Source organism: Taudactylus pleione, unplaced genomic scaffold (assembly GCF_031769625.1).
Source record: "Taudactylus pleione unplaced genomic scaffold, aTauple2 ptg000828l, whole genome shotgun sequence".
Classification (NCBI taxonomy): Eukaryota; Metazoa; Chordata; class Amphibia; order Anura; family Myobatrachidae; genus Taudactylus; species Taudactylus pleione.
The window spans coordinates 3,129,825-3,149,906 of record NW_028285230.1 but is presented as its reverse complement, the minus strand read 5'-3'; the positions used below and the strand labels follow the sequence as shown (position 1 = coordinate 3,149,906).

Below are 20,082 nucleotides of genomic sequence, written 5' to 3'. Positions count from 1 at the left end.
CCTGGAATTATGGAAAGTCCCATATCAGTTAAGGAGATGGATGCCTCTATCAGCTCACCTTCTCTTGACCTCACCATGTTTAACCCCCCGAAGTGCAGATTTCAAAAGCTGTGCCGCCTGGTGAGCCACAGACCTCGACAAAATGGATTCTGGTTTGACCTCAGAGTATGCTGAGCATTCTCAGCCCTCCGCCTGATACTGTCTCACTGCTCAGCCCAATGGCACCAGTTTACGTAGGCCAGGTAGGAAGCAATTCAAGCAGAGATAATGGTTGCAAAGTGCCTTTGGAACGGTGGCTCTTTGTGACCACCAACATTGCCGGTTCTCTATCGCATCCGATTGTGGTGCACAGGAAAATAAGTGACGTTAGGTGTACCGTATTCTACCGCGATGTTCGTAGCCAAAAATCGTGGATAACTGTAAATAGCTGTCAGTGTTTGCGCAGTCATTGCAGAACTGTGGCAACAATTTTGACAAACCAATATCTGCAGAGGGTTCCGCACACAGGAATTGTGCTATGTGTCCCGCTACCCTGAGGCTGTAATCTGTCTCTTGTGAAAAATATAATTAAAATATTTTAGTATTTTAATTGAAATAAATAGCAGAGATTTTGGCATTCAGCACCTTATTTGTATTCGGTAAGACTCGGACACACAGTGGGTATATGTTTACACGTACCCAATGTATCTGGTCTAGAAAATGAGTTTGAAGGCATTCTCCACTCTACCAGACTAAGGAGAGAGATATAAGGTGGGGATGTACTACTGCGATTCTTATCTATTTCTGTGAAAACTAACAATCCGCACCCACACATCGTCACTGTTCCACCTTTCCAATCTCCCCTAATTCCATCATTGTCACCATGAACTTGCTTTAGATTGGGAAAGCAGGAACCTTTTTAAAAGAAAGCAATCTTCTTTCTTATTTTGTAGATAAGGAAGAATATTCATCTAATTTGAAACTATTCTCTGCCTGTTTCACTCTGGAGTTCTACCCCCCCTCTCTGTCTCCTCCACTCTGGAGTTCCACCCCTTCTCTGTCTACTCCACTCTGGAGTTCCACCCCCTCTCTGTCTCCTCCACTTTGGAGTTCCACCCCTTCTCCATCTACTCCACTCTGGAGTTCCACCTCCTCTCTGTCTACTCCACTCTAGAATTTTACCATATTTCTGCTTCCTTCACTCTAGCTGTCACCTCCACTCTGGAGTCCCACCCCCTATCTGTCTCCTGCACTCTGGAGTTCCACCCCCTCTCTGTCTCCTCCACTCTGGAGTTCCACCCCTTCTCCATCCACTCCACTCTGGAGTTCCACCTCCTCTCTGTCTACTCCACTCTAGAATTTTACCATATTTCTGCTTCCTTCACTCTAGTTACACCACTTGTCTCCTTCACTCTAGGTACATCACCTCCCTGCCTCCTTTACTCTAGTGCTACACCACCTCTCAGCCTCTAGGGTTACACCACCTCTTTATCTCTTTCACTCAAGAGGTATCCCACCACTCAGCCTCTAGCGTTACATCACCTCTCTGCCTCCATTAACTCTAGAGTACAACCTTCTCTCAGCCACCTTCACTCTAGAGTTCCACCACCTCTCTGCCTCCTTCACTCCAGAGTTACACCACCTCTCTGCCTCCTTCACTCAAGAGTTACACCACCTCTCTGCCTCCTTCACTCTAGAGTACAACCTCCTCACTGCCTACTTCACTCTACAGTACAATCGCCTAACTGCCTCCTTCACTGTGGAGTACAAGCTTCTATCTGCCTCCTACAATCTAGAGTTCCTTTGCCTTTCTGCCTCCTTCACTCTCGAGTTCCACTAACTCTATAACTCCCTCACTCTAGCGTTCATCTGCCTCCTTGACTCTAGAGGACCACCACCTCTCTCTGCCTTCTCCACTCCAGAATTCCACCACCTGTCTGCCTCCATTACTATATAGTTCAACCAAATTTCTGCACTGCTGCCTTAAGAATTATGCACAGATGTCTAATTAGAATGGTAGATACCATGATGTGGCCAATAAGGAACTATGGATGAGAACACCAGTCTTCCCAAATAAGCCATTTACATACATAAAAAAGGAAAAAAAGGTAATGCTTCTCTTTTCATCCTGTTAACGAGACAGACACCCGCTAACAGGATAGCACCATGTTCAAAAAAGCATCTCAATAAGTGTAAATGAGGACAATTGACCTCCACACTCACCTGCAAATGGACATAGTCATAATCCTCCATCCAGCCACTCTCATTGTTTTCATACTGCCCTTCAGGAGATTCTTCCGCAATGAATTTAGGCGGGGACGGCAGCGGCCTTGACTGTATATTAGCTTTTTCTGTGTGCCCTGTTTGACCAACAGACAAATTATTGTTGTTGTTTGCCAAGTGATTGCTATTCTCCTGTCCAGATTGGGAATCTCCCAAAGAAAGCTGCTTGTTGGTCCTTTTAAAGAGTAAAGAGGCATTTCCATGTAGAAAGGAAGACAACTGTTTGGTGTCATCTGGGATCCCTCTCGAATACATCACAAAGCGGTCAAGGTCATCTGAAGAGCCCTGTTTGCTATTTACCAATACATTCAAGGCCCAGTTAACGCTGTCCAATGCCTGACTGTGCTTAAGCAGTTGCTGGTAATTATCCTCCATCTTCTGTAGTTGTTTGCTTAACTTGGCATGAAGAGTCCGGTCAGATGCCTGTGATGAGTTAACGACGGCTCCTTTGGCAAATTCCAGCAAATCTTTAACTGTGCTTTTCACTCCGTCAACTGCAGCCTGGATGCTCTGCACGTTGGCTTCCATCTGTTCTGGACTTCTCCAGGTGCTACTGATGAAGGACATTAGGTAGGAGATGGAGCTATTGACACCATGTTGCAGTTTTACCAGCAGCTCCATGGCTGCCTCCAAATCGAGAGTCAACTCCTTCCCTGCTGTCTTTGGTGAGAGGACTGAAGATTCCTTCACTGGGATAGTGTCAAGCGAAGAAGTTGAAATGTTGCTCCTGGTGCTTCCGGTGCTCGAAGCAGAAAGCCTCTTGAAATTGCCCACCAATTCATCAACAACTTTGACCTCCCTGTCCACCTGAGGAGGGACGTCATATATATAATCTGCTTCAGTCTCCAGTGATGCTTTTCCTGCATGGAACTCTCTTGGAACATCATAAACATCATGGAAATTCTGTCCAGCAGGCTTTCTTAAGCTGGGAGGAACATCATATATCTCTTGGGAAAACGTTGAGTCATTGCCCTTAACAGCAGTGGGAGGAATATCATATATATCTTCAGGGATGTATGGCTCTGGGTCATGGAGATGAGTGGAAGCCTGAGGGGCAGCCTGCATCTTCTGATTTGAGAAAGCAGGTGGGAAGTCATAGGTTTCTTCTCTAAGAGGACCATCCGGCACATCTTTACTCACAGAAGGTGGAACATCGTAAATCTGGAGGAATAAAGGGACAGTGTCATGGTTTTAGTTAATGCTACAAGTCAAGATTCACTGGAAAGAACTGAAATCTCAAAAAATTGCTGAGAGGAGATCACCCGTTTTCAGACGAATTTAAAGCTTCACATATTAATTATTTAAAAGCTGCTGTTGGAATTTAAAATAATGACAATTTGAAGTTCTGATAAAATAAAAATATGGGCTCTGCTTACGTAAATTTTACTGAGTCTCGCTTGGCGTGAGTGAGCTGCCAGATTAAGTGGAACTCGTCCGATCGTCTTTTACGCTCGCAAATGCATCTTAAGTCGGATGCGATAAACTGAGAATACAATGATTAATTTAATATGCGACACTTGTATATCTGTGTGCGTCTGAGTCTGTTTACGGAGCACAATGGAACTTGGCGTGAAAATAATCCGCGTCCGCTGCATCGCAGCACTTCCAATACAGACCCAGTTGCGCGCAGATATACAAGTGTCGCATGTCAAATTAATCAGCGCAGTCTCGTGAAGCGGTTTGTCGCATCCCATTGCGACTGAAATACTCTTTCGGGTGATATAGACGCAAGGGCTGTTTGGCGCGACTGCAGCAATAGTGTATGAGGACACATCTGCACATGTTCATGCACTTTTTGACACTTCCTCCTTTGTCTATCAGATGATGAAGTCCCTCCCCTGGCACCAAGACCACTTATGAGGTCCAGCTTCTCCTTAAAATGATCTACAAGGCCGCATTGTCTGAAGCTTAAGCAGAGGTGCGGTATCATCCAATCAGAGGCAACCTTTAATAATGAACTGTCCTGATGCAACAGATGGAGTGCTACGTAAAGTGAATGAGCTAAGAACTTATTTTACACAGTTGGGACCAGTGGAGGCTCCAGATGTGAGGAGCTACACCAACTGCCACCCTAAATGCTGTCAAACAATGCCGGCTGGGACTCACTGGCAGTTGGTGTGGCTCCCCTATCTGAATTTTGTTCTGATCTGCAGTCCCACCTCTGGAGCCGCCACTGGTTGGGACATCCCCAATATGTTAATGGAATGTTAGTGAAACTTTCCATTAAGGTGGATCTTCTATTTAGTTCGACGATCAGATACATTTAGGTAGGATATAGAATAACACAGTGACTTATAAACTGCAGTGGTAAGTAAGAGGTTACCTTTAATACACAGGTTATAAAACATTTCCTAATATATACTGAGATGATGATGATGTTGTTGTCAGATTATAATCAATTACATTTACAATATCGAAAACATGGGTGTAAATGTAGACGCAACTCAACAAGTGTGCGATTCGGGGACATCAATTCATATAATTACTAGTCTCTCTGTTTTGTTGGTCGCACAAATATGTAATCTGACCCCGGTTCAGAAGTAAGTCTCCGACTGTTCATCCCCGGAGTGAAATATTAGTCGTGGTGCCTGTGCATATAATGTGAAGATTATACACTGCAGACAATGAGTCTGTGAGGAGCCAGTGTTCGGAGGCAATGAATAATTGCAGCACATCTACCTAATGAAACCAGTAAGCAGATGACTGCTTGGGGGATGACGCACAGAGGTGATAAATCTACTGTATGTCATCCTGTTAATATAAATGCAGCACCAATTCGAAGTCTGTGTATTTAATCAGAAGGATTACCTGGAAATCAAATCACAGACCCCTTCATCAGCAGAAGCATTATTGTATATTATTTATGTTTTACATTTCATCTCCTCTACTTGTCTCCGGAAAATGGCAATAAATAGTGTGACTGCATTAGGAGGCACCTACAAGCACTCTTTCAAGTAATTAGAGGTCTGTCTGTTCGTTCAGGCTAATCTTTTGAACCACTTTACGGATTTTTATGGGGTTTTTACTATTCTACACAGCATTGGTAGAGGGTTTAGGTGTGTGAACCATTCATCTGTGACAAAAGGGAGCCGAGCAATAACGATTTTAGTGAAGCGAGTCACATAAAAAATATCTTGCACCAAGTAGCTGTATAGGAGCTGGTCAGGGTGCTGAAACAGCAAGACAGCATCTGAAACTGAGGCTTGGAATGAAGCAAAAACTGTTCCGCTGCGTGAGTGACTGACTGCTGCTGCAGGGCCGAGGTCTGCGCTCTGATTGGCTCTGTGAGACAGAGAGAGCCAATCAGAGATAGCAATTTGCCCTGTTCCTTAGCAGCAGCATAGAGAGGGGTGGGAGTCAGGGACATATATTTATGTATGTGCTGTTATCATGCGGCACAACAGTATGCAACTATATGACCCAGAGTGGGTGCTATTATCACGTAGTGTTGGGGACGCCGGTACAGAGAAGCCTTGACTTGGCCCGGCGCTTAACCATGTATTTGCAAATATATGCAACAATGATCTCATGTAGTATTGAAGTCTTTTTGATGTTTTTTTTTTTTTTTTGCAGTGTGCTGGAGGGAACATTTTGTTTTCTAGACACAGTAACCAGGAAGGAGCCAAGGGAGGCATAACTATCAGGAATTAAAAAAAAAAAAAACAACCATCGGAACACCATCAAATGATTTAAATTCAATGGTGAAAAACATCGGACTGCTACCATCAAATGTAAAAACACTTCAATCGGAACAAAAACATTGATGGTTAGTAACCAGCGTATTCCGATGTCCACCCCTACGCTGAACCTACAAGGTAGACTCCGGCCACCACTCTTACACCGTAAAATGCTCCCTCTCCAGCATGATGTTCTCACTCAGCCACACGCCCTCAGTGACCTGGAGGCACCTCCCATGGAAGTCAGAGCTGTTCTCAGACAGGGGCACCACGGCGAGGAAGCTCAACAGGAAGGCCAGGAAATACAGGGTACATTGTGCAAAGAGGACAAAGAGGCTGTGGAAATATGTCCAGGTGCCCCAGCCCTGGGGCATGCTGCTGATAATGCTTTACGGAAGCTACAATCCTAATCTCTCACTCATGATCCTCCTGCCCTTCCCAGCACATCCCGGTGGACAGGCCGCAGAGGGGATTGTGGTGACACTGGTGATATGCAAGGGGCAGGAGTGAGAAGTAGGGGGCTGTGGTGAGATGCAGGGGACTGTGGTGAGATGGCGTAGGTTGCTATGAGATATGAGATGCAGGGGATTGTGGTGAGATGGCATAGGTTGCTATGAGATACAGGGGGCTGTGGTGAGATGCAGGGGGCTATGGTAAGATGGCGTAGGTTGCTATGAGATGCAGGGGCAGTGATGCAGGGGGCTATGGTGAGATGGCGAAGGTTGCTATGAGATGCAGGGGGGCAGTGATGAAGGGGACTGTGGTGAGATGGCATTGCTTGCTATGAGATGCAGGGCACTGTGGTGACATGGCGTAGCCTGCTATGAGATGCAGGGGGCTGTGGTGATACGGCGTAGGTTGCTATGAGATGCAGGGGACTGTGGTGAGATGGCGTAGGTTGCTATGAGATGCAGGGGACTGTGGTGACATGGCGTAGGTTGCTATGAGATGCAGGGGACTGTGGTGAGATGGCGTAGGTTGCTATGAGATGCAGGGGGCTGTGGTGAGATGCAGGGGACTGTGGTGAGATGGCGTAGGTTGCTATGAGATGCAGGGGGCTGTGGTGAGATGGCGTAGGTTGCTATGAGATGCAGGGGACTGTGGTGAGATGCCGTAGGTTGCTCTGAGATGCAGGGGGCAGTGATGCAGGGGACTGTGGTGAGATGGCGTAGGTTGCTATGAGATGCAGGGGACTGTGGTGAGATGGCGTAGGTTGCTATGAGATGCAGGGGGCTGTGGTGACATGGCGCAGGTTGCTATGAGATGCAGGGGGCAGTGATGCAGGGGACTGTGGTGAGATGGCGTAGGTTGCTATGAGATGCAGGGGGCAGTGATGAAGGGGACTGTGGTGAGATGGCGTAGCTTGCTATGAGATGCAGGGCACTGTGGTGACATGGCGTAGGTTGCTATGAGATGCAGGGGGCTGTGGTGATATGGCGTAGGTTGCTATGAGATGCAGGGGACTGTGGTGACATGGCGTAGGTTGCTATGAGATGCAGGGGGCTGTGGTGATATGGCGTAGGTTGCTATGAGATGTAGGGGGCAGTGATGCAGGGGACTGTGGTGAGATGGCGTAGGTTGCTATGAGATGCAGGGGGCAGTGATGCAGGGGACTGTGGTGAGATGGCGTAGGTTGCTATGAGATGCAGGGGGCAGCTATGCAGGGGGCTGTGGTGACATGGCGTAGGTTGCTATGAGATGCAGGGGACTGTGGTGAGATGGCGTAGGTTGCTATGAGATGCAGGGGGCAGTGATGCAGGGGGCTGTGGTGACATGGCGCAGGTTGCTATGAGATGCAGGGGGCAGTGATGCAGGGGACCGTGGTGAGATGGCGTAGGTTGCTATGAGATGCAGGGGCAGTGATGAAGGGGACTGTGGCGAGATGGCGTAGCTTGCTATGAGATGCAGGGCACTGTGGTGATATGGCGTAGGTTGCTATGAGATGCAGGGGGCTGTGGTGATATGGCGCAGGTTGCTATGAGATGCAGGGGACTGTGGTGACATGGCGTAGGTTGCTATGAGATGCAGGGGGCTGTGGTGATATGGCGTAGGTTGCTATGAGATGTAGGGGGCAGTGATGCAGGGGACTGTGGTGAGATGGCGTAGGTTGCTATGAGATGCAGGGGGCAGTGATGCAGGGGACTGTGGTGAGATGGCGTAGGTTGCTATGAGATGCAGGGGACTGTGGTGAGATGGCGTAGGTTGCTATGAGATGCAGGGGACTGTGGTGAGATGGCGTAGGTTGCTATGAGATGGCGTAGGTTGCTATGAGATGCAGGGGACTGTGGTAAGATTGCGTAGATTGCTATGAGATGCAGGGGACCGTGGTGAGATGGCGTAGGTTGCTATGAGATGCAGGGGGCAGTGATGCAGGGGACTGTGGTGAGATGGCGTAGGTTGCTATGAGATGTAGGGGGCAGTGATGCAGGGAACTGTGGTGAGATGGTGTAGGTTGCTATGAGATGCAGGGGGCAGTGATGCAGGGGACTGTGGTGAGATGGCGTAGGTTGCTATGAGATGCAGGGGACTGTGGTAAGATTGCTATGAGATGCAGGGGACCGTGGTGAGATGGCGTAGGTTGCTATGAGATGCAGGGGGCAGTGATGCAGGGGACTGTGGTGAGTTGGCGTAGGTTGCTATGAGATGCAGGGGGCAATGATGCAGGGGACTGTGGTGAGATGGCGTAGGTTGCTATGAGATGCAGGGGGCAGTAATGCAGGGGACTGTGGTGAGATGGCGTAGGTTGGTATGAGATGCAGGGGGCAGTGATGCAGGGGACTGTGGTGACATGGCGCAGGTTGCTATGAGATGCAGGGGGCATTGATGCAGGGGACTGTGGTGAGATGGCGTAGGTTGCTATGAGATGCAGGGGGCAGTAACGAAGGGCACTGTGGTGACATGGCGTAGGTTGCTATGAGATGCAGGGGGCTGTGGTGAGATGTGGTAGGTTGCTATGAGATGCAGGGGGGTGTGGTGAGATGGCGTAGGTTGCTATGAGATGCAGGGGGGTGTGGTGAGATGGCGTAGGTTGCTATGAGATGCAGGGGGGTGTGGTGAGATGGCGTAAGTTGCTATGAGATGCAGGGGGGTGTGGTGAGATGCAGGGGACTATGGTGAGATGGCGTAGGTTGCTATGAGATGCAGGGGACTGTGGTGAGATGGCGTAGGTTGCTATGAGATGCAGGGGGCTGTGGTGACATGGCGCAGGTTGCTATGAGATGCAGGGGACTGTGGTGAGATGGCGTAGGTTGCTATGAGATGCAGGGCACTGTGGTGACATGGCGTAGGTTGCTATGAGATGCAGGGGGCTGTGGTGATATGGCGTAGGTTGCTATGAGATGCAGGGGACTGTGGTGACATGGCGTAGGTTGCTATGAGATGCAGGGGGCTGTGGTGATATGGCGTAGGTTGCTATGAGATGTAGGGGGCAGTGATGCAGGGGACTGTGGTGAGATGGCGTAGGTTGCTATGAGATGCAGGGGGCAGTGATGCAGGGGACTGTGGTGAGATGGCGTAGGTTGCTATGAGATGCAGGGGACTGTGGTGAGATGGCGTAGGTTGCTATGAGATGCAGGGGACTGTGGTGAGATGGCGTAGGTTGCTATGAGATGGCGTACGTTGCTATGAGATGCAGGGGACTGTGGTAAGATTGCGTAGATTGCTATGAGATGCAGGGGACCGTGGTGAGATGGCGTAGGTTGCTATGAGATGCAGGGGGCAGTGATGCAGGGGACTGTGGTGAGATGGCGTAGGTTGCTATGAGATGCAGGGGGCAGTGATGCAGGGAACTGTGGTGAGATGGTGTAGGTTGCTATGAGATGCAGGGGGCAGTGATGCAGGGGACTGTGGTGAGATGGCGTAGGTTGCTATGAGATGCAGGGGACTGTGGTAAGATTGCTATGAGATGCAGGGGACCGTGGTGAGATGGCGTAGGTTGCTATGAGATGCAGGGGGCAGTGATGCAGGGGACTGTGGTGAGTTGGCGTAGGTTGCTATGAGATGCAGGGGGCAATGATGCAGGGGACTGTGGTGAGATGGCGTAGGTTGCTATGAGATGCAGGGGGCAGTAATGCAGGGGACTGTGGTGAGATGGCGTAGGTTGGTATGAGATGCAGGGGGCAGTGATGCAGGGGACTGTGGTGACATGGCGCAGGTTGCTATGAGATGCAGGGGGCATTGATGCAGGGGACTGTGGTGAGATGGCGTAGGTTGCTATGAGATGCAGGGGGCAGTAATGAAGGGCACTGTGGTGACATGGCGTAGGTTGCTATGAGATGCAGGGGGCTGTGGTGAGATGGGGTAGGTTGCTATGAGATGCAGGGGGGTGTGGTGAGATGGCGTAGGTTGCTATGAGATGCAGGGGGGTGTGGTGAGATGGCGTAGGTTGCTATGAGATGCAGGGGGGTGTGGTGAGATGGCGTAAGTTGCTATGAGATGCAGGGGGGTGTGGTGAGATGCAGGGGACTGTGGTGAGATGGCGTAGGTTGCTATGAGATGCAGGGGACTGTGGTGAGATGGCGTAGGTTGCTATGAGATGCAGGGGGCTGTGGTGACATGGCGCAGGTTGCTATGAGATGCAGGGGACTGTGGTGAGATGGCGTAGGTTGCTATGAGATGCAGGGGGCTGTGGTGACATGGCGCAGGTTGCTATGAGATGCAGGGGGCAGTGATGCAGGGGACTGTGGTGAGATGGCGTAGGTTGCTATGAGATGCAGGGGACTGTGGTGAGATGGCGTAGGTTGCTATGAGATGCAGGGGGCTGTGGTGACATGGCGCAGGTTGCTATGAGATGCAGGGGGCAGTGATGCAGGGGACTGTGGTGAGATGGCGTAGGTTGCTATGAGATGCAGGGGGCAGTGATGAAGGGGACTGTGGTGAGATGGCGTAGCTTGCTATGAGATGCAGGGCACTGTGGTGACATGGCGTAGGTTGCTATGAGATGCAGGGGGCTGTGGTGATATGGCGTAGGTTGCTATGAGATGCAGGGGACTGTGGTGACATGGCGTAGGTTGCTATGAGATGCAGGGGGCTGTGGTGATATGGCGTAGGTTGCTATGAGATGTAGGGGGCAGTGATGCAGGGGACTGTGGTGAGATGGCGTAGGTTGCTATGAGATGCAGGGGGCAGTGATGCAGGGGACTGTGGTGAGATGGCGTAGGTTGCTATGAGATGCAGGGGGCAGCTATGCAGGGGGCTGTGGTGACATGGCGTAGGTTGCTATGAGATGCAGGGGACTGTGGTGAGATGGCGTAGGTTGCTATGAGATGCAGGGGGCAGTGATGCAGGGGGCTGTGGTGACATGGCGCAGGTTGCTATGAGATGCAGGGGGCAGTGATGCAGGGGACTGTGGTGAGATGGCGTAGGTTGCTATGAGATGCAGGGGCAGTGATGAAGGGGACTGTGGCGAGATGGCGTAGCTTGCTATGAGATGCAGGGCACTGTGGTGACATGGCGTAGGTTGCTATGAGATGCAGGGGGCTGTGGTGATATGGCGTAGGTTGCTATGAGATGCAGGGGACTGTGGTGACATGGCGTAGGTTGCTATGAGATGCAGGGGGCTGTGGTGATATGGCGTAGGTTGCTATGAGATGTAGGGGGCAGTGATGCAGGGGACTGTGGTGAGATGGCGTAGGTTGCTATGAGATGCAGGGGGCAGTGATGCAGGGGACTGTGGTGAGATGGCGTAGGTTGCTATGAGATGCAGGGGACTGTGGTGAGATGGCGTAGGTTGCTATGAGATGCAGGGGACTGTGGTGAGATGGCGTAGGTTGCTATGAGATGCAGGGGACTGTGGTAAGATTGCGTAGATTGCTATGAGATGCAGGGGACCGTGGTGAGATGGCATAGGTTGCTATGAGATGCAGGGGGCAGTGATGCAGGGGACTGTGGTGAGATGGCGTAGGTTGCTATGAGATGTAGGGGGCAGTGATGCAGGGAACTGTGGTGAGATGGTGTAGGTTGCTATGAGATGCAGGGGGCAGTGATGCAGGGGACTGTGGTGAGATGGCGTAGGTTGCTATGAGATGCAGGGGACTGTGGTAAGATTGCTATGAGATGCAGGGGACCGTGGTGAGATGGCGTAGGTTGCTATGAGATGCAGGGGGCAGTGATGCAGGGGACTGTGGTGAGTTGGCGTAGGTTGCTATGAGATGCAGGGGGCAATGATGCAGGGGACTGTGGTGAGATGGCGTAGGTTGGTATGAGATGCAGGGGGCAGTGATGCAGGGGACTGTGGTGACATGGCGCAGGTTGCTATGAGATGCAGGGGGCATTGATGCAGGGGACTGTGGTGAGATGGCGTAGGTTGCTATGAGATGCAGGGGGCAGTAATGAAGGGCACTGTGGTGACATGGCGTAGGTTGCTATGAGATGCAGGGGGCTGTGGTGAGATGGGGTAGGTTGCTATGAGATACAGGGGGGTGTGGTGAGATGGCGTAGGTTGCTATGAGATGCAGGGGGGTGTGGTGAGATGGCGTAGGTTGCTATGAGATGCAGGGGGGTGTGGTGAGATGGCGTAGGTTGCTATGAGATGCAGGGGGGTGTGGTGAGATGCAGGGGACTATGGTGAGATGGCGTAGGTTGCTATGAGATGCAGGGGGCAGTGATGCAGGGTGCTGGGGTGACATGGCGTAGCTTGCTATGAGATGCAGGACACTGTGGTGACATGGCGTAGCTTGCTATGAGATGCAGGACACTGTGGTGAGATGGCGTAGGTTGCTATGAGATGCAGGGGACTGTGGTGAGATGGCGTAGGTTGCTATGAGATGCAGGGGGCAGTAATGCAGGGGACTGTGGCGAGATGGCGTAGGTTGCTATGAGATGCAGGTGGCAGTAATGCAGGGGACTGTGGTGAGATGGAGTAGGTTGCTATGAGATGCAGGGGGCAGTGATGCAGGGGACTGTAGTGAGATGGCGTAGGTTGCTATGATATGCAGGGGGCAGTGATGCAGGGGACTGTGGTGACATGGCGCAGGTTGCTATGAGATGCAGGGGGCATTGATGCAGGGGACTGTGGTGAGATGGCGTAGGTTGCTATGAGATGCAGGGGGCAGTGATGAAGGGCACTGTGGTGACATGGCGTAGGTTGCTATGAAATGCAGGGGGCTGTGGTGAGATGGTGTAGGTTGCTATGAGATGCAGGGGGGTGTGGTGAGATGGCGTAGGTTGCTATGAGATGCAGGGGGGTGTGGTGAGATGGCGTAGGTTGCTATGAGATGCAGGGGGGTGTGGTGAGATGGCGTAGGTTGCTATGAGATGCAGGGGGGTGTGGTGAGATGCAGGGGACTATGGTGAGATGGCGTAGGTTGCTATGAGATGCAGGGGGCAGTGATGCAGGGTGCTGGGGTGACATGGCGTAGCTTGCTATGAGATGCAGGACACTGTGGTGACATGGCGTAGGTTGCTATGAGATGCAGGACACTGTGGTGACATGGCGTAGGTTGCTATGAGATGCAGGGGGCTGTGGTGAGATGGTGTAGGTTGCTATGAGATGCAGGGGGCTGTGGTGAGATGGCGTAGGTTGCTATGAGATGCAGGGGGCTGTGGTGATATTGGCGTAGGTTGCTATGAGATGCAGGGGGCTGTGGTGAGATGGCGTAGGTTGCTATGAGATGCAGGGGCAGTGATGCAGGGTGCTGGGGTGACATGGCGTTGCTTGCTATGAGATGCAGGACACTGTGGTGAGATGGCGTAGGTTGCTATGAGATGCAGGGGGCTGTGCTGAGATGGCGTAGGTTGCTATGAGATGCAGGGGGCTGTGGTGAGATGGCGTAGGTTGCTATGAGATGCAGGGGGCTGTGGTGAGATGGTGTAGGTTGCTATGAGATGCAGGGGGCTGTGGTGATATGGCGTAGGTTGCTATGAGATGCAGGGGGCTGTGGTGAGATGGCGTAGGTTGCTATGAGATGCAGGGGGCAGTGATGCAGGGTGCTGGGGTGAGATGGCGTAAGTTGCTATGAGATGCAGGGGGCTGTGGTAAGATGGCGTAAGTTGCTATGAGATGCAGGGGGCAGTGATGCAGGGGACTGTGGTGAGATGGCGTAGGTTGCTATGAGATGTAGGGGGCAGTGATGCAGGGGACTGTGGTGAGATGGCGTAGGTTGCTATGAGATGCAGGGGGCAGTGATGCAGGGGACTGTGGTGAGATGGCGTAGGTTGCTATGAGATGCAGGGGGCAGTGATGCAGGGGACTGTGGTGAGATGGCGTAGGTTGCTATGAGATGGCGTAGGTTGCTATGAGATGCAGGGGACTGTGGTAAGATTGCGTAGATTGCTATGAGATGCAGGGGACCGTGGTGAGATGGCGTAGATTGCTATGAGATGCAGGGGGCAGTGATGCAGGGGACTGTGGTGAGATGGCGTAGGTTGCTATGAGATGCAGGGGGCAGTGAAGCAGGGGACTGTGGTGAGATGACGTAGGTTGCTATGAGATGGCGTAGGTTGCTATGAGATGCAGGGGACTGTGGTAAGATTGTGTAGATTGCTATGAGATGCAGGGGACCGTGGTGAGATGGCGTAGGTTGCTATGAGATGCAGGGGGCAGTGATGCAGGGGACTGTGGTGAGTTGGCGTAGGTTGCTATGAAATGCAGGGGGCAGTGGTGAGATGGCGTAGGTTGCTATGAGATGCAGGGGGCAATGATGCAGGGGACTGTGGTGAGATGGCGTAGGTTGGTATGAGATGCAAGGGGCAGTGATGCAGGGGACTGTGGTGAGATGGCGTAGGTTGCTATGAGATGCAGGAGGCAGTGATGCAGGGGACTGTGGTGAGATGGCATAGGTTGCTATGAGATGCAGGGGGCAGTGATGCAGGGGACTGTGGTGAGATGGCGTAGGTTGCTATGAGATGGCGTAGGTTGCTATGAGATGCAGGGGACTGTGGTAAGATTGCGTAGATTTCTATGAGATGCAGGGGACCGTGGTGAGATGGCGTAGATTGCTATGAGATGCAGGGGGCAGTGATGCATGGGACTGTGGTGAGATGGCGTAGGTTGCTATGAGATGCAGGGGGCAGTGATGCAGGGGACTGTGGTGAGCTGACGTAGGTTGCTATGAGATGGCGTAGGTTGCTATGAGATGCAGGGGACTGTGGTAAGATTGCGTAGATTGCTATGAGATGCAGGGGACCGTGGTGAGATGGCGTAGGTTGCTATGAGATGCAGGGGGCAGTGATGCAGGGGACTGTGGTGAGTTGGCGTAGGTTGCTATGAAATGCAGGGGGCAGTGATGCAGGGGACTGTGGTGAGATGGCATAGGTTGCTATGAGATGCAGGGGGCAATGATGCAGGGGACTGTGGTGAGATGGCGTAGGTTGGTATGAGATGCAGGGGGCAGTGATGCAGGGGACTGTGGTGAGATGGCGTAGGTTGCTATGAGATGCAGGAGGCAGTGATGCAGGGGACTGTGGTGAGATGGCATAGGTTGCTATGAGATGCAGGGGGCAGTGATGCAGGGGACTGTGGTGAGATGGCGTAGGTTGCTATGAGATGCAGGGGGCTTTGGCAAGATTAAATTGCATTTTGGTCTAAAGAGCGCAACAAATGTTACACAATGCACTAATAAGGTCTAATTGCTTTAATCAGGAGTATACTGATGGCTGGCAGGCCGTGTGTTAGTGAATCTCCATTGCCTATAGGTCTATACAGTCAAGGCTGCAGGCAAAGTCGGCCCTACCCTTACTTACCATTAAGTGAGACTGCAGCTGGTCCTGTAGGTTTTTCTCCACACTAGGAGGGATGTCGTAAATCTCTTGGGTTTGCTCTCTGCTGACAGGACCTTTTATCGCCATTGGTGGAATATCATACACCTGTGTGCGGCCAGAAATGAGTTATAGCAATAAAGCCAAGCCACAACATTATCCCCACATGTGGAAATCCCAGAAGGGGAATGTTAGAGTAGTAGCTTATCCCCGTGGATGAAATCAGTATTAATGTATATAAGGAAACAACTTGAGCTTGTGTGTTACCAATGGAGTGGTGAGCACCCTCTTGGGGACATTTCTTAGTCAATGGTGTAATGACAATATGGAATTTATTAATGAGCTTCTCTGTCAAAATGAATAATTTTCAGGGATCTCTGCAGCAGGATTTAAAGCGGCGATTTTATTTTAATGGCAAAACCCGGCTTGTTGGGTTGTAAGGTAGATATTTCCAACCTTAGACGCAGAGATCTTCCTTTAAAAGTGATCGCTGCTACAAAAATTGCGAACAGTTGTAAATTTTGACAACTCGCAATACATTAGGTAAACCCCTATTGGGTGGCCATAAAATGTTTGTTAGTGGATGAGTGTAGAGTAGTAAGTAGTAGTTTAAATATATGAGTACATGTCATGAGCCCATATTATCATCAATGTATACAGACCATTAGGATCCTTGCACTAACCTCTGGGCTGTAGTTGTTCACTAAACACCTGGTGGGGACGTCATAGATCTCCTGCTGTTGTGCTGCAGGAAGGAGGTGCCTGGGGATGTCATATTCATCCTGCTGTTCTGTTTTAGGGGACTCGTACACATACACTTGCCCTTTCCGTGTGGGAAGAACAACCTGTGCAAGACAAAAAAAAAGGGATGAATTTTTTTAAGTCGTTCTGTGTGATATTTGCATATTTTATGCACAAATAAAGTTTAAATCATGATAAAAAAAATCAAATACAAACTTTCAGGTCTAAACAGTGCTAATGTCATCATGAAATTTCATCAGCAACCACTAGATGGAGACAAATTACAATGCAGCGTCTTACAGTAAAGCTAAAGAATGAATACACTTATATTAAGGTCTCCATATATAATTTTTATTATAAGTGAATGCGCTAAATGGGTGTTTTATACAGACGTAAATCAGTGTATGCTGGTCGGATTACCAAGCCTACAGTCTAGACAGCATACATTATGGCTGTGGCAAAGTCAGCACTCCTCCCCTTGGCGCAACGTTTTTCACGTGAAATCGCAGAAAATGGATGCACACATGTATGTATGCAGATAGACGTGGTTCTAGCACATGTGTACGCTTGTAACTGTAGTGGCATTTACATAAACTCACAGACGGCGACCCCCAATAGACGCTTGTGCTTTTTAGGCCCAACTGCTACAAAACCCATGGGTTCACTGAGTTTTACATTTAAATAAGATTTTCCAATTTCCTCAGGGATCAGAGAAACCACATCAATTACAATTTGGAATTAGGATTGATACTTCACAAGAAAAAAAAGCTTCTAATGCCATTCAGCAACATATGTCCCTGTAACAGATAATGGAGATTAGCAGAGCGGAAGATATTAGAAGATGTTAGACAAAAGTGATGTAATGAGGGGAGGTATTTCCCTACGCACAGAACACTTCCTGTCAGAAATCCTTTTGAATACCACCATAGTCAACCTAGCATCCATTAGCCAAAAGCGACTGATAGTGCCGGGGGCGTGGCTGCCAGACGAAGGCGTTCCCATGGGAACGCCTACCGTCTGAAGCCGGCCCCACTGACATCACTAGTGATGTCAGTGGGAGTGATTTTGGCTCTGATAGAGCCAAAATCACTCCAGGGCTTGCGGCAGCGAGACCCTACCGCAGGGTCTCCGTCGCAATCCCGATGGTTGCAATGGTCTTGACCATCGCGACCATCATCATGGACGCTCGCATAAGCTGTGGGTGGTCAACCACAGCTATGCGAGCGTCCAGGAGGACGGTCCATTTTCATGTAGGAGGGCCCTGATGTCCCGCTCTGAATCAGGCCCAGAGTTTGAGAATCACTGAAATATATCATATATATTTATATAAAATAGGTTGTTTTTTAGTTAAATTAAACTGTAATTTCTACATGCGTCACTCTGGGGGAAATATTATGCCATTTATGTAAGTCAACACATAAAACAATTTGGGAAAACATGACCAAAAAAGAGGTGCTGAAACCACAATGAAATAGTATAACATTCCAACATGAGTTACTTTCTATTATCAGTATGATAACGCTACAAACCGCCATACAGACTGATAGCATCCTGGCTCGGAGAAAGGAATGCCTTTATTTCAGCCATAGTACCGGACTCAATTAGAGGTGAAAAAGCCGCATTCGGCGAAAAAGTTTCGCCTATTGCCGCTTTTTGCCTGTTTGCCTCTTATCTCGAAATTCAATTCTGGGACCAATTCGCTTAAGCGGAAACTCAGGGCCTGATTCAGACCCGCTCGCAAGCGCTATGTGCTCGTGAACGAGTCGGTTAGGCCACTGTGCATGCGCACGCCGGAGCCGGCTCCGACGTGCGCATGTGCGAGACCTGGCTAGCGAAGGGCGCTCTGTCGCTCCGGGTCTCGCACCAAAAGGGGGCGGCTGTCGATTTTGTCGTCAGCTCGCACCGTTTTGGAGGCGTGGTGTGGGAGAGGCTTCACAAACGGAGGCATTCCTGGGCGGCCCCACTGACATCACCAGTGATGTCAGTGGGAGAGCTTCCGGCAAGGGTCTCGTAGCAAGCCCGATGGTCGCAATGGTCACCTATAGCTATGCGAGCGGGCAGGAGGCCGCTCAAAAAAAAAAAAAAAAAAAGCCCTGATTCAGAGCGAGCGCACTTTCAGAGCATCCGGCTCTGAATCAGGACCTCAATGCACTGAAATAGGCGGAAAAGTCTCTCCAATGAATGGCAGGCGGTAAAAAGTGCAAAATCTCTATTTGTGGGGCAATGGATTCAAAACCCTTTGGACCCACCCCCAAAAAAAAAATCAGCCAAAAAAAAAAATACTTTAGAACACCCCCAAAAAAAGACGTAATTTTTGGGACAAAAATGAAAAAATAAAAGTGGGGGGACAAGGATAAAAAGTAGCAAAATAGGTTTCTTGGGGGGCTGTATGGGTGGGCCAGGTGTATTTAGGATCACAGATGCAGCACCCATATTCAAGTACCCCAAATTTGACTGGACTATTTATTTTATACAAAAAATACAGTTTTCTATCATTCCTCGCCAATTTCATAAATCCGCGTCTAGAAAGCTTCTAACACAACTGAAGGACACAAAGTATGTGTATTAGGGCTAATAGTACACATCTGTAATGATTTCCAGTGTCAGTGCCTCTTATTTTGGGGTACAGACCGATTCCCCCAATCTATTCAGTACTTTCCGCCTGTCATGTATTTGCGTTTTCACCCGTTCTGTAATTGACTAGGGCGAATCGCAGGGACGCACATGCCGCAAATTTGCGTCTCAAACAGGCGAATGCGTCGGAAAGTACAATAGGCGAAATGTTTCCGACTTATCGCGTCTAACTGAATACAGGCCGTAGGCTCAATATAGAAAATACTACTAGGGGGGTCAAATTACCTTCAAAAAGCATTGAAATGGCCGCTTGCTTCCCAGCAATTCTACACAAAGCTTTTCCATCCTGTCATTGGAAAAGGCACCATGAAATATTTATAGCGTGGGTATAAGGAGGCAGAGGACGGATACAGAAAATCAGCCGCACAATCACTGGGAACAGGTTATTATTACCAATGTGTGTGGCTCTGCTCCCCTCATTACCAGAGGAATCCTGTGGATCATCACTATGTCAGGGGACATGCCTATTGTACAGCTGGATGGTGAGGTCACCTGAAGCAAGCGCAGTGATTTGCTAAGTATCTCGGGATTCATACAGGGTGCCCTGAGGTTACCATAGCAAACATCTAATTACACTGAGAGCCATAGGCGGTGCAATATGTAATGCACTTATCCACGCCAAGGGTTACACATGGCAAATCATATGGGAAAGCATTTCCAAGGCCAGGACCACACAGGAGAATACAGGGGACACTCATTTGCTTTCTAAGTGCATAGAAAGCTCCTGAATCAATGAGATTCAGCTCTATTCAATCTTATGTAATTATATTAATATTATTAGCTTATGATCATTTTCAGGATTGGAACAGGGTGCTGGATATTCACTCACCCATAGCGCAGGGATACATTTCTTGGACAGCTAAACGGTAACACCATACTTGGGGTACAGGACAAGACGGCAGGGAAGCCTCCCCAGGAGCAGAGGCTGCAGCAGGGCTGAGGGAATGGAGCTCGCTACAGCCAAGTGTCTCTAATTTCCACGGAAAATCCCAGGACTGGAAGAATTTTTTTTTACCTTGGAAATATCGGTCGGTTAAATGTACAGTAAATATACTAACGTTTCTGTATTGGC

At 49.7% G+C, this 20,082-nt stretch overlaps 1 protein-coding gene across 1 annotated transcript in view; it reads right to left on the bottom strand.

The window, feature by feature from the left end:
- The window catches only part of BCAR1 (BCAR1 scaffold protein, Cas family member), a 134,219-nt gene that overhangs the window by 23,343 nt on the left and 90,794 nt on the right, over window positions 1-20,082 (bottom strand). Inside the window, exons 3-5 of the mRNA XM_088458349.1 lie at window positions 16,319-16,480; window positions 15,621-15,743; window positions 2,203-3,423 (exon numbers count right to left, since the gene is read on the bottom strand). Of these exons, the coding sequence (XP_088314475.1) occupies window positions 2,203-3,423; window positions 15,621-15,743; window positions 16,319-16,480 (1,506 nt within the window). The remainder of the gene's footprint in view (window positions 1-2,202; window positions 3,424-15,620; window positions 15,744-16,318; window positions 16,481-20,082) is intronic.